The 12,744-nt window shown below is 45.8% G+C and overlaps 1 protein-coding gene across 1 annotated transcript in view; it reads right to left on the bottom strand.

Moving 5' to 3' along the window:
• ERBB3 (erb-b2 receptor tyrosine kinase 3) overlaps positions 1–11,552 on the bottom strand; it is a 126,640-nt gene extending 115,088 nt beyond the window's left edge. The window contains 1 exon segment of the mRNA XM_042454853.1: positions 11,270–11,552. Within this exon segment, the coding sequence (XP_042310787.1) occupies positions 11,270–11,402 (133 nt within the window). The 5' untranslated portion in view covers positions 11,403–11,552.
• Positions 11,553–12,744: the final 1,192 nt, after the last annotated feature.

A 12,744-nucleotide genomic window follows, 5' to 3' on the forward strand; every position in this document is an offset into this window, starting at 1 on the left:
TGTAAGCCGCCCTGATCGCAGGAAGGAGCGGGATAGAAATAAACACTTTATTATTATTATTTTAACATCTGCTCAGATGAGGTTTGCCACTGCCTTTCCCTGAGGCTGAGAGAGTGAGACTTGCCCAAGGTTACCCAGTGGGTTACATGGTCAAGCGAAGAATCGAACCCTGGTCTCCAAAGTCATAGTCCAACATTTAAACCACTATGTCATGCTGGATCTCTCTTGTATCACCTTTGAAACTAACTGAAAGAAAAAGTTGTTAGCATGAGCTTTCATAGACTTGAGTCTACTTCCTCAACTGCACAAAAGCTCATGCCACCAACTTAATTCTTTCAGTTGGTCTCAAAGGTGCTACAAGACCCCTTTTTGCATACTGATCTAGATTAACACAGCTATATCCTTGAATTTAATCTTAGGAGTCATCCTAGAAGAACCTTCCCCAGGGTTGTTGGGCCACAGCCTCCACTGTATGCTGTGTGCCTTCAAGTCATTTCCAACTCTTGGCAACCCCAAGGCAACAGTATCATGGGCTTTTCATGGCAAGATTTGTTCAGAGGCAGCTGAGAGTGTGTGACTTGCCCAAGATCACTTCCACTAACTCCAGTCAAAATCTTGGGATTATAGTCTGATAACTGTGAAGTATGTCAAATTGGGGGGTGGCCTCCTTCAACGCTTGAGAAAGCTACTTTTTGGACTACAACTGCCAAGATTCTCTAACTAGCTCAACTGGTGGTATGCTGGTGATATCAGGGATTCTGGGAGTTATAGTTCAAAAAAAATTAACTTTTCCAAGCTCAGGCTATGCTATGTATGTGTTCCCTTCCTGAAAAGGAGCATCTCTGGAAGAATCAAAGAGCACTGTGTGCAGTGGCAGTAATGCTGGGACAATGGTGGGGATGCTGATAAATGTCTGAGCTGCTACGGAGCTAGAGGGATGGCGTGACAGTGCTCAGGGTGGGCAAAATGGATTTCCTCTTACCATGCATGGCATTCAGGTAAAGGCAGGATAACCTTGTGGAAAGCTACATGTTGACCTTGTATGATGAAATGGGTTTGTCCAAATGCCAAATGAAAGCAATTCCTCAACCAGTTACACCACACGTTGCACGGATTGTTTTTTAGTCTTAAGCAATTGAGCATTAAGGCTAAAGTCTGAATTTAGTAAGGGACCCCTTGGTATTTACACTGAAGATCAATGATCAATCAGCAATGCAGGTTGTCCCTCCTCCAGTGCAGATTGCAACTATGCAATGCACAATGGCTATAGCCAAGTCCTCACTTGGTGGCCAACCTCCCAGTGATGAGTTTCTCTCTATGTAGCTAGTCTAGTCCTTGGCTAACATTCAGTCCTCCTCCTCTATTCAAAGCTTTACCAGTTGTTTACAACTAACCTGAGCTTACACTTCAAAGGCAAATCCTTCATCCATCCAGGGTCACCTCCATGCCACAATGGGGAAAAGCAGGACTTTGTGGAAGTCCTTAGCATCCAGTCCCCCAAAATGAGAGCTGTCAGCAACACATCTCATTCATACCTGATGCCTCTGGGATTGTTGTGTTTATTGGGTGGGCTGGCACTATACACACATACACATGCACAGACTCAAAATATAGACTGGGAATTTGTGGGTGCCTTATGCCAGTATGATACCCATTGCACCAACCTAGTGTTTTTTGTTTTGTTTTTTTGCAGCACTGTATAATGGCCTTAGAGGAACAGCATACAAAGCCACCTGCATCACTGAAAAAAGCTGCCCTGCCAGTTTACAGACCATTTTCTCTCCTGACAGAGAGGACTTTGCAGCCCCTGCCTTCTTCACTGAAGTGGTGTGAGTGGAAGGGTGCGGAGGGTGTGTACCGCACCGGGTGACACTCAAGAAGGGGGTGTTACCTGGTGGAGTGGTACACCCAGAGGGTCCCCTATGGCTACTGGGCAGGTGAGAAAGGGCACTTTCCAGTAGCCCTTCCAGACCCTAAATGTGTCCTCTGGAGTACCACACCCCTCAGTAGCAGTAGCTGCTGGGGTCTGAGGTATCTTCAGAGCTCCCAATAGCAAAAGCCCAGTGGGACACCAGAGGCCTTGAGGGGGGCTGCTGTAGTCTGGCTAGGCAGGAGGGGAGGGCAAGGCAGTTTGCCCCCCCCCCCTCACCGGGTGACACCAATCCGAGAGACACCACTGCCTCACTACTGTGCCAGCAGCCATTTTACCCCACCACCACCATTATTGCCTTCTCTTCACCACCTACACTGATGTAATCATGTGAAGAGAGTACTGAAAAGCATATTAAAAGCGCAAAATAGTAAGGAGACAAGCTCTACGTGCTCTATGACGGTCCACTGTTTATTCCTTTTAAAATAGCCCAACATATTTCAGCCTGTACAAGAAAAGGCCTTCTTCAGGGGCTAAAATCCACTGTATGGGTTTTTAACTGTAAGCCGCTTTGATTGACCTTGGACAGAGAAATGGGGCATAAACAAAGCTTTTATTTTATTATTATTTATTAAAAACAAACATTATAGATTCACTCCTGAAAACGTGAGCAGTACTTTACATGCCTTTGAAAGCATCAGAGAAAGCATGTGCAGGTGTATTTCACACACTTTTCATGGAAAAGAAAAAAAACAAGCCTTCCTACCAGCACTTGACTTTTTAAACCAGCTTATATGTTGGCACGCAACTGTGATCCCAGGTCAGTTTAAGAAAGCAATAATTTCTTCAATCTCAGGATTACTCAGGCAGGTGTGTTTTTTACTGGCATCTCTATAGGGAGGTTTCCTTCCACTTTATCTGATGGGCACAGTTTGTTTTTTCGTTCCACTGACAATGGCTACAGCATACAAGGGGAAAGCAATTAGCAGAGGTCAAGAATGTTGACATAAAACTGGTTTCAAGCAACCCAGGAAACCTGGCCTCTATTATAATAAGCCAGGGAGGAGAGCAAGAAGACTCATTAGCAAGTGTTCTTTGGGAAAATATAAACAAGGTCCACAATATAAACAACACAGAGGCCTCTAGCTGTCATGCAACCATAATGGCGGGAGGAGATTCAAACACCAGCTCATTATCCCAGAGAAGAAGAGTTTGTTTCCTTCAGGGAAGAGAAATTAAGAGTATAGACTGAGTCTCCCTTATCCAGAATTCCAAAAACCGGAATATTCCAAAAACCAAAACCTTTTCCATGGGTGGCTGAGATAGTGACACCTTTGATTTCTGATTTAACTTCAGGCTATGTATACAAGGTGTATATGAAACATAAATGAATTTTGTGTTCAGACTTGGGCTCCATCTCCAAGATTTATGTACAGATTTCTTTGGATTCTAGAATATCCATTTGCATAAATAAGTACAGTACTGTATATTCAAATACAGGTGTTCCAAAATCCCAAGAAATCTGAAATCCAAAACACCTTTGGTCCCAAGCATTTCAGAGAAGGGAGACTCAGCCTGTATATCTGCACAGCACAGTTAAAAGCAGGTTGATACTGCTTTAACAGTCATGATGTGATCCTATGGAATCCTGGGATTTCTAAAATGGTGAGAAACTTAGAAGGTACCAAGGTATCCTGAGAAAAGAAGAGTGAGGATTATATCAGTCTATAAATAAGTGAATTTAGTTTTGGGTTAGCTCTATAATTATGAGTGCATCTGTCTACCAGAGTTACAGCAATTTTATATTACTTTAGCCGAGAACTGAGAGTGTTCCAGTCCACTCTTCTGAGCTACAAATCCTAGACCTCTCCAACTGAAAATGCCTAGTACACGAGATCTGACCACTGAGAAAGCAAATGTAAGCCACTTTGCATTCTACATAAGGGGAAAGGTGTTATATAAGTTTACATAAATAATTTTATTGCGCAGCTTAACCAGCTTCATAGCCCATTGGCAGACAGCTTGAATGTATAAGTACCACATGGTACTGTGCAAAGGACAAGACATTGAGGGCACATCAGAAGAAATGCAGTGTGAAAACCCAAAAGGGGCATCAAGTGTTCCTAAGCAAGTATAACTTGAGAGAGAAACTGTCACTAGAAATGCAGCATGGCAAAAAAAAAAAAAAAAAAAAAAAAACCACATAAAGAAAAAACAGGGGAGTGTCATTATGTCCAACTGCACAGGTGATTGACACAAGTGTGCCCACCGCTACTCATACCGGTAAACATCTTGCAGAAACGCCCTGAGAAGGAACCAGATGAAGTAGGCGAAGCGATAAACAAGGAAGCCAACTCCTGCAAGTCCACAACTGGACAAAGCAGTGAATGCAACAATGGCATTGGCTGGTCTCTTGTTGTGCACGGTGCTTCACAATTCTTCTTTTTGTGTGTTTGTGACATCACTTGACTCCCGACAAGGGGCATGGACACAAGCCTAGCATTGAACAGACTACAGTGGTGACAGCAGCAGATTTTTTGTTTATGATTTAATACATTGCCTCACAGTTAAATAAGGTATCTAAGAGTAACTTGTACACACACCCAAAAACAAACAGCAGAAAACACATGCACTGCTCTCATTTTAATTGAATATCTCAGTTTAATTTATGAAATTCACTGCCACAAGACATTATGGTGACCACTACCATAGACTGCTTTTGAAATGGATCAGACACATAGAAACAGGACCATTGCCCCTGGAAAGAGGGACCACATCACATAAAAGTACAAAAATCATCCAAAAATGTGCATCTGCCAGCATGCATAGATATCATTTTTAAAATAATTACTATAGTTTAAACAGAAATGCAGTACAATATCTCCCTGGTGAGGAAAACAGTGAGCAGGCACATGGGTCAACTGGTCAATCTGCTGCCAGGTGCTTATGGGCAATTCAAGGTCCCTGCTTTCACTACTGATGGTTTCAGATCTACATAGACTTGACTGAACAGCTATACAAACAGAAGACATCTTTGAACACAGGATGGTCTGCTGATGGCCCATTAAAGAGAAGATGGCTCCAGAGACTAGAAATGTTAGTGGGGGGGGGGGGTCCTATATCTGTTGGCATTACTATTGGCCATTCTGGTTGGGGGATTCTAGGAACTGTCAGGCAAGAAGATTCTAAGACTGTAAAGGAAGATGTGGTGTAGTGGTTTGAGCGTTGTACTACGACTCTGGAGATCTGGGTTCAATTATCCACTCGAGCATAAAAGCCCACTGGGTAACCTTGGGCAAGTCACACTCTCTCAGCCTCAGAGGGTGGCAATGGCAAAACCTCTCTAAAGAAACTTACAAAGAAAACCCTATGATAGGTTTGCCTTAGGATTGTCATAAGTCAAAAATGGCAAAGGAAGATGGTTGTATTTAGTCACGGAGGATGTCCCTTAGCTTCTAACAATCTATGGACGACCCCTCAGTTTCAAAGGCAATAAGCTCCTCAAGAGAAGAGTGTAGGAGAGAGAGCAAGTGCATCTTAGCAGGCACCTAGGGATCCATCTACATTGTAGAACTAAATGGCTCCATGGTATGGAATCTTGAGATTTGCAGTTTTGTGAGGCACCAGCACTCTTTGGCAGAGAAGGTTGAAGACCTTGTTAAATTACAAATCCCTTAAGATGGCACTTAATGTTGTGTCAAACTGCATTATTTCTACAGTGTAGATGCATCCTGGGTCAGAAAGGTCAATGGCTTCCCTACAGGTGTTCTTGGTACCATTGGAAACAGGATGCTGCACTAGTTGGGCCCCTGGGCTAATCCCAGTTCAGGGCCTTCTAATGATCTTATGGCACAAAGTTACTCTTTGGATGGGAGACTGCCAACGAATCCCAGGTGCTGTTGGCAGTACTGCAGAGAAAGGAAATGAAAATTCTTGTGGTTGCTTAAGTTGACAGGTGACTTGAAGGCACATACACAGAGGCAGGTAAGCTTTAAGGTGGTCATCCCCTGTGGGAAGTGTGAAATTAGAAATAGAAAAGAATAACTAACTAAGCTGACCCTGCTTAGCTGCCAAAATCAGACAAGATTGGGTGCGTTTGTAGTATTTGGGCCTAAAACGCACTCAAACATTTCCCAGAGCGCTAGCTATTAACTTTTGGTCCTCCTGATGTTTTGTAATTCAGCCGTCAGAAGCTTCAGCCAGTAAGGCCAATGGTCAGGAGTTTTGGGAGACAAAACCCAAAACATTAACAAAGGTAAAATCAAGACAAGAGCCAGCATGGTGTAGTGCTCTGAGAGTTGGACAACTCTGGAGACCAGGGTTTGATTCCCTGCTTGGCCATGTAAACCTACTGGATGTCCTTGGGCAAGTCAAACTCGCTCATCCTCAAAGGATGGCAATGGCAAACCTGCTCTGAAGAAACTCGCCAAGGAAACCCTGTGATAGGGAGTCTTAAGAGTCACCATAAGCCAGAAACTTGAAGGCACACAACAACAAAGGTCAAGAACCACATAGCAAGAAGATGGGCCTTCCAGATAATTTGGGGCAAAGAAAGCATGATGTAAATATCTCACAAAAGTACAGTTCCCAGGATTCCTGAGCCAGGGCGGTTAAAGAGGTCTCAAACTGGATTATTTCTGCAGTGTGTTTGTGTCACTGGGAGCCAGTGTGGCATAGTGGTTTGAGTGTTGGACTCTGACTCCAGAGACCAGAGTTCAATTCCCAGCTGAGCCATGAAACCCACTGAGTGACTTTAGGCAAATTACACACACTCAGCCTCAGGGGAAGGCAATGGCAACCCCCCTCTGAAGAAACTTGCAAGAAAATCCCATGTTAGGGAGTCTTAGAGTCACCATAAGTCAGAAACAACTTGAAGGCTCACAACACACACATACGTATGTCACATGTTTTGTTTGTTGTTGTTTTTGTGTGCCTTCAAGTTGTTTCCTAATGTGACCCTATCACAGAGTTGGACATCCAGATAAATCCTCAGGGGGGAAAGGGACACTTGGGGCAGGCTCTGGGAAATTGTGTTTATTCTGTGACAGGTGGCCAAAGGGGGCAACACTATGTTAAAAAATTCCAAAATATGACAATGCCTAGTGAGAGAGATTAACTTCTTGAACAGTATCCATTCAAGAGGCTTCTCTGTTTTGCCAAGTCTGTTGGTTTAAGGAGCCACAAAAGCAGATAGGGTGGTGGACTTAGCCCTGTGCAAATCAGATTTTTGCAACCGTACTTGAACAAGGTATGGATATATTTAATAGAATGAAGGGATGAAAAATGTCCTGGAAAAACTATAGGCAGAGGTGGGAAGACTTTCTTCCCCACTAGTGGGAAGGCAGGAACAAGTACAGGAGACCTTGTCCCCACATCCAGAAGAAGAATTTACTACAGTCAATGCTTCCTCTTCATAAATTCATGACATCAGTTAACAGTAATGTCACCCTTACCTCTCTGAATTCTGGATGAGTTCTGCTCTGGTGCCAGAACAAACTACCATTCCCAGAATTCCATAGTCTTGAGCTATGGTGGTTAATGCGGTTTCAAACTGGCTTACTTCGGCAGTGTGGATGCAGCCAAGGAGATATCTATTCACATGCTGCATCCTGAAAAGGAGCCCCCCACACACACACACACAGGCTGACTCCCCAAGCTAGCACCCACCAGCTTTTTGACTTACAGCTTCCATGAGCCCCAGCCAACATAGATGGGGATGAGGGGAGCTGTAGGTATGGAAAACACCAGCTCAGGGAAGGCTGTATTAAAAGGACAAACTAAACACTTCTAATATGCACATATTTTGGTGAGAGTCTACTGGCTCTGAATTTCTTTTCCCAGTGCCCGCTCAAGATGATTTAGTTATCACTTTGGATTTTCTTCTGACAATCACACTGAGTTGCACAGGTAGGCAAGTGGTTGTTTTTCACTCTTCTTTTGGCATGGGTGGAATCAGGTTTTTAATCTATCTGAGTGACTGGAATGTCACACACACAAGTCTCACACACCCTTGTAGTATATTAACCTGTCTGGAGTAGTTACCACTCCCTAATTTAGTTACCAGGGCCAGACCCATGTTTGAGACAGAAGTGCACAAAAATGACCTCTAACAGTGGCAACGGTTGGCAACAGAGAGCAAAGCCTGTCCAACTCAAACAATTTCCCACAATACCCCAGAGTGACCCTATGTCCAGTGCTCCTCAGAGCATTCTGGGACAAAGAATGAAATCACTGCAAAGTCTTCAAGGCTGAGTGCTGGAAAACTTATTGTTTTCTTTTTACTACAACTTTTAGACAACCCTCCTGTCAATGGCCTGGTTGACACAGAAATTATGGGAGTCGTAGCTAATGTAGTGTTGTGGTTTGAATATTGTACTATTGACTCGGGAGACCAGAAAACGAATCCCAGCTCAGCCACTGAAACACACTGGGTGACTTTAGGCAAGTTACACTCTCTCCACCTCCAAGGATGGCATCGGCAATGGTTTTCTATGTAGAAATGTACCAAGAAAACCCCATGATAGGTTCACCATAGGGTCACCATAAGTCGAAAACAATTTGAAGGCACACAACAGCAACAACAAAAGTGCAAAATAATGTCTCCAAACTCCAAGGCCCTTCTGAGGCACTTGTGGTTATCCAACAATCATGGGTCATTCTTCTGATGCTGTTAATAATTCCATAACCACAGTGAATAATAACCCCACATTTAAGGAATAAACCAGCGTTGAAGGGCAGGATAAATCACTCCTTTGTCACTTTTTAAACCACTACCAGGAAAGGATAATTAAAGGTGATAAGGAAGCATTGGCAAACCTCCTCCGAATAAATGTTGCTAATAAAACCATATAATAGGGTTGTGATATGTCGGAGTGGACTTGAAGGTGCATAATAATAAGGAAACAGCCAATTCAATGTTAAGCCTTCCTGAGTATATGGCCTGGATAGAGAACCACTCAGGAGGTACTTCGTTGCTGTTCTTGTGTGTCTGCCTTTCTGACTTATGGCGACTCTAAGATAAACCTCTCATGGGGATTTCTTGGCAAGATTTGTTCAGAGGAAGCTTGCCATTGCCTTCCCCTGAGGCTGAGAGCATGTGACTTGCCCAAGGTCACCCAGTGCGTTTCATGGAAGATCTGAGAATCAAACCCTGGTCTCCAGAGTCATAATCTAACATTCAAACCAATACACCATGCTGGCTGTTGTAAACATCTGCTAAGCAGGGCCAATCCTGCTGTTAAGCGGCTGCCTCAGGATGCCCAGTTTGGGTATCATAAACGGACAACCAATTTTCTGTGGGTTTTTGGGGCTGTGTGGCTGCATTCTGGAAGAATTTAGTCCTGTCATTTCACCTGCAATTGAGGCTGGCATTTTCAGAGGGTGAAGATGCCAGCCACAGTTGCCACTCTCTGAAGATGCCAGCCACGGCTGCAGACAAAATGTCAGGAATAAATTCTTCCAGAATGCGGCCACACAGCCCAAAAAACCCACAGAAAACTATGGATCCTGGCTGTGAAAGCCTTCGACTTCGCATTGGACAACGTACTGGTCATTATTCATAGTAGTAGTGGGTTTCGTGGCTGAGCTGGAAATCTAACCTGACCCAAATAATAATAATAATAATAATAATAAAGAAATGGTATCATGTACTTTTGTGATCCTCCCCAAATCCTAGTGCCGCTGCCTCTCCTCCCTTCTGTGCACTTAACTGCTGTATGACAGGGCAAATCTATTTGTATTTTTACAGTCTGGAGTTTAGGAGACTCTGGACCAAGTTTATGTCTGGGGCGTCTGAAGTGATGGAGTCCATGCAACTGGGGGGAAAGGGTTTGGGGGCCCTCTTAAAGTCTCCCTGGGTGTGACTTCCCCTGCATGGAGGGGCCTGGACCGAGCGGCCTGCTTCTTTGTGTTTGTTATTGGGCATTTGTGTCCATGGCAGCCAGTGTGTATCATCTGCACCAGGGAGCCACGGTGGCACATGTATGCCATTGCACAGACAGTTTGATATACATTGCTCTGAGGCGTCTATTCAAGTGTTCAGGACAGATGCACTTTGTAAGTTGTGGGCTTCCTCCTTTGAAATGTGGGAAGGGCCACTAGGCAAACAAGGGATGTTTGTGTCTCAAATAAAAATCCGCCTGGCTGAAGTGGTCCCTCCTCACTTGCGCAAAGCACTCCTGTTTTCCATCCAGCAGAACTTCAAGAAAAGAAGAGAAACAAAGAGCTTACTACTACTGTACCATTATTATTATCTCATTTACATCCAGATTTTCTCCTGACATAGAAGGCGGCTAATAACAAGTTAGCCAGCATGGACAGCCAGCCTGGTGTAAAGGTTTAAGTGTTAGGCTATGACTGTGGAGAGCAGGCTTTGAATCTCCGCTTCACTATGGAACCCATTGGGTGACATTAGTCAAGTCGCACTCTCTCAGCCTCAGAGGATGGTCAGAGCAAACCCCTTCGGGAGAAATGTGCCAAGAAAACCCCACCATAGCTTCGCCTTAGGTTCCCCATAAGTTGGAAACAACTTGAAGGCACACAACGCCATGGCGTAGTGGTGGTTTGAGCGTGGGACTCTGGAGACCAGGGTTTGATTCCCAGCTCAACCATGAAACCCACTGTCACACTCTCTCAGCCTCCAGGGGTGGCCAGGGCAAAGCCCCCTCTGAAGAAATCTTGCCAAGAAAACCCTAGGGCAGGCTCGCCTTAGGGTCGCCATACAACCCATTAAAAACTACACAAGAGCATTACTTTTTAAAAACAGTATCGAGTTTGGAACACAATGAACTCATTTGGCAAGGCTCCCTGGAGAGCCCTCCGCAGGCCCCTCCTTCCCTTGAAGCCCCAGCGCCCAGGGCGGGCTCCAGCCTCTCAGCCAAGAGAGGCCAGGGAAGGCACTCTGCACGCGCTCAGAGGGCCTGCTTCCTCGCCAGGGGCTGCAACCCCGGAGAGCCTGGGCAGCAGCAGCAGCAGCAGGTGCCTTTGGGGAAGGAGCCCCTCCTCCTCCTCCTGGTTTTCCCTGGAAGCGGAGGAACAAGATCGCGCAGATTCCTCCCAGTTTGCCTTGAAGTTTCGGCCCTCCTCCCTTGCTGCGGTTTGGGGAACACACAACATGCAACAACACACAACGACACACAACACACCTTCCATGGCCACGATCCGACCAGGGCAGAGAAAGCGGCTGCACCCGCACTGGAGGAACAACAACCCGGTTCCATCCTGGAACCAACCCAGACCATTTCTCCAGTGCGGATGCAAACAGGCAGCCCATGCTCTAAGTTTGGAAGGAGCAGTTTCGGCTGGGGAAGCCGCTCCAGATTTGCTGGAAGTAAGCACACCACTCACACACAACATAATGTCACACAACTTCACAACAGCACATCCTCTTTGCGCTCTTACCTGCCTGCGAGGCGACGGACTGGAGGCTCCCCAAAAGGGAGAGCAGCCATGGCAGCCAACTGGGGGGGCTTCGCCTCATTGTGGAAAGAAAGGGGGGCTTCTCGGGTCCCTTGCCCCTTTCCCTCCTGTGCATAGACTTCCTCCCTTTGGGACGGAGCAGGAGATCCAGGATCTGCCACCTGATCCCCAAAGCCAGCCAAGACCCGGGATCCAGCGCCCTCTGCTCCCAGGTGAGCCAGCCTTTGGCCGCTTGGCTCAGCCTCTCTGCCGGAGGAGCGCACTCATTACGCACGCGGCTTCATTCATGGCAAGTCGAGGGTGCGCCTGATTGGCTGGAGTGGGGCCCGGCCCTGGCCAATCAGAGGGCGCTCCGAGGGAGAGCCCAGACTCAGGAGGACACAGTCTCTTTTGTGGGGCAGGGAGCCCTGGCCTCCCTCTGCTGCCCCCGGGATGGCCAGCTGCTTCCACTCTTGGAGGTCCTGGACCTCTCCAAAAGGGATGCTCCCTCCCTGGATCTCCTGCGAGGCAAGAGACCTTTGTTGTTTGTCCTGCTGCTAATGGGGTTTCAAGTTTATTCCCCCAGGACCCAGGTGTCCTCACCGCCAAGGAGGACAAGGCACCGCCATATGGAGGACGTCCAAGGGAAATGGAGGACCTCGCACAATCAAAGCCAAAAGCCCTCGTAGGAATGTAAGTCCATGCTTCTTGGTCATGCTTGGCCAAATGGAGGGCATCCAAGGGAAATGGAGGACCTTATCTGAGAAAAGCCAAAAACACTCATATGAATCTAAATCCATGCTTCTTGGTCATGCTCCAAATGGAGGGCAGTAAGGGAAAATGGAGGACCTTAAACAAGAAAAGACAAGAAACACTCATATGAATGTCAGTGCATGCTTCTTAAGTCATGCTCAAATGGAGGACATTCATGAAAAATGGAGGGCTTTACACAAGAGAAGCCAAAAACACTCATCTTACTCATACTCCAAATGGAAGAAATGGAAGAAAAATAGAGGACTTTACACAATCAAAGCCCAAAACACTCATATGAATGTTTTTCAGATGGAGAACTCTCAGACAGAATTCCTCCTGGACAGAAGGTTGAAATGTAGGGCATGTCCTGGAAAAGGAGGACGCTTGGTCACCCTGCCCAGCCCCCACATGGCCAGGAGGAGGAGGGGACCTCCCCCATGGATACTCTTCTTACCATCTGACTAACATGGTCACTTTCTCCTGTATGGTTTTTAACCCTTTTGCCTGATGAGAAAGCCAGTGGAGCTTCAAAAACTTGCATCATGTATAATAGGCATTTTGGTTGGCCCAATAAAAGCATCCCTGTTTTGTGGATTTTGGATGATAACTGTAACTTGCCCATGAGACTGACACTGAATACAGATACAGAAGAGTTCAAAGAAATAGCCATGTCAGGCAGTTTTAGCTTAAAAGGACAGGGAGAAGAAATGTCTACCATAAGATTT

Source organism: Sceloporus undulatus, chromosome 2 (genome assembly GCF_019175285.1).
Source record: "Sceloporus undulatus isolate JIND9_A2432 ecotype Alabama chromosome 2, SceUnd_v1.1, whole genome shotgun sequence".
Taxonomy (NCBI): domain Eukaryota; kingdom Metazoa; phylum Chordata; class Lepidosauria; order Squamata; family Phrynosomatidae; genus Sceloporus; species Sceloporus undulatus.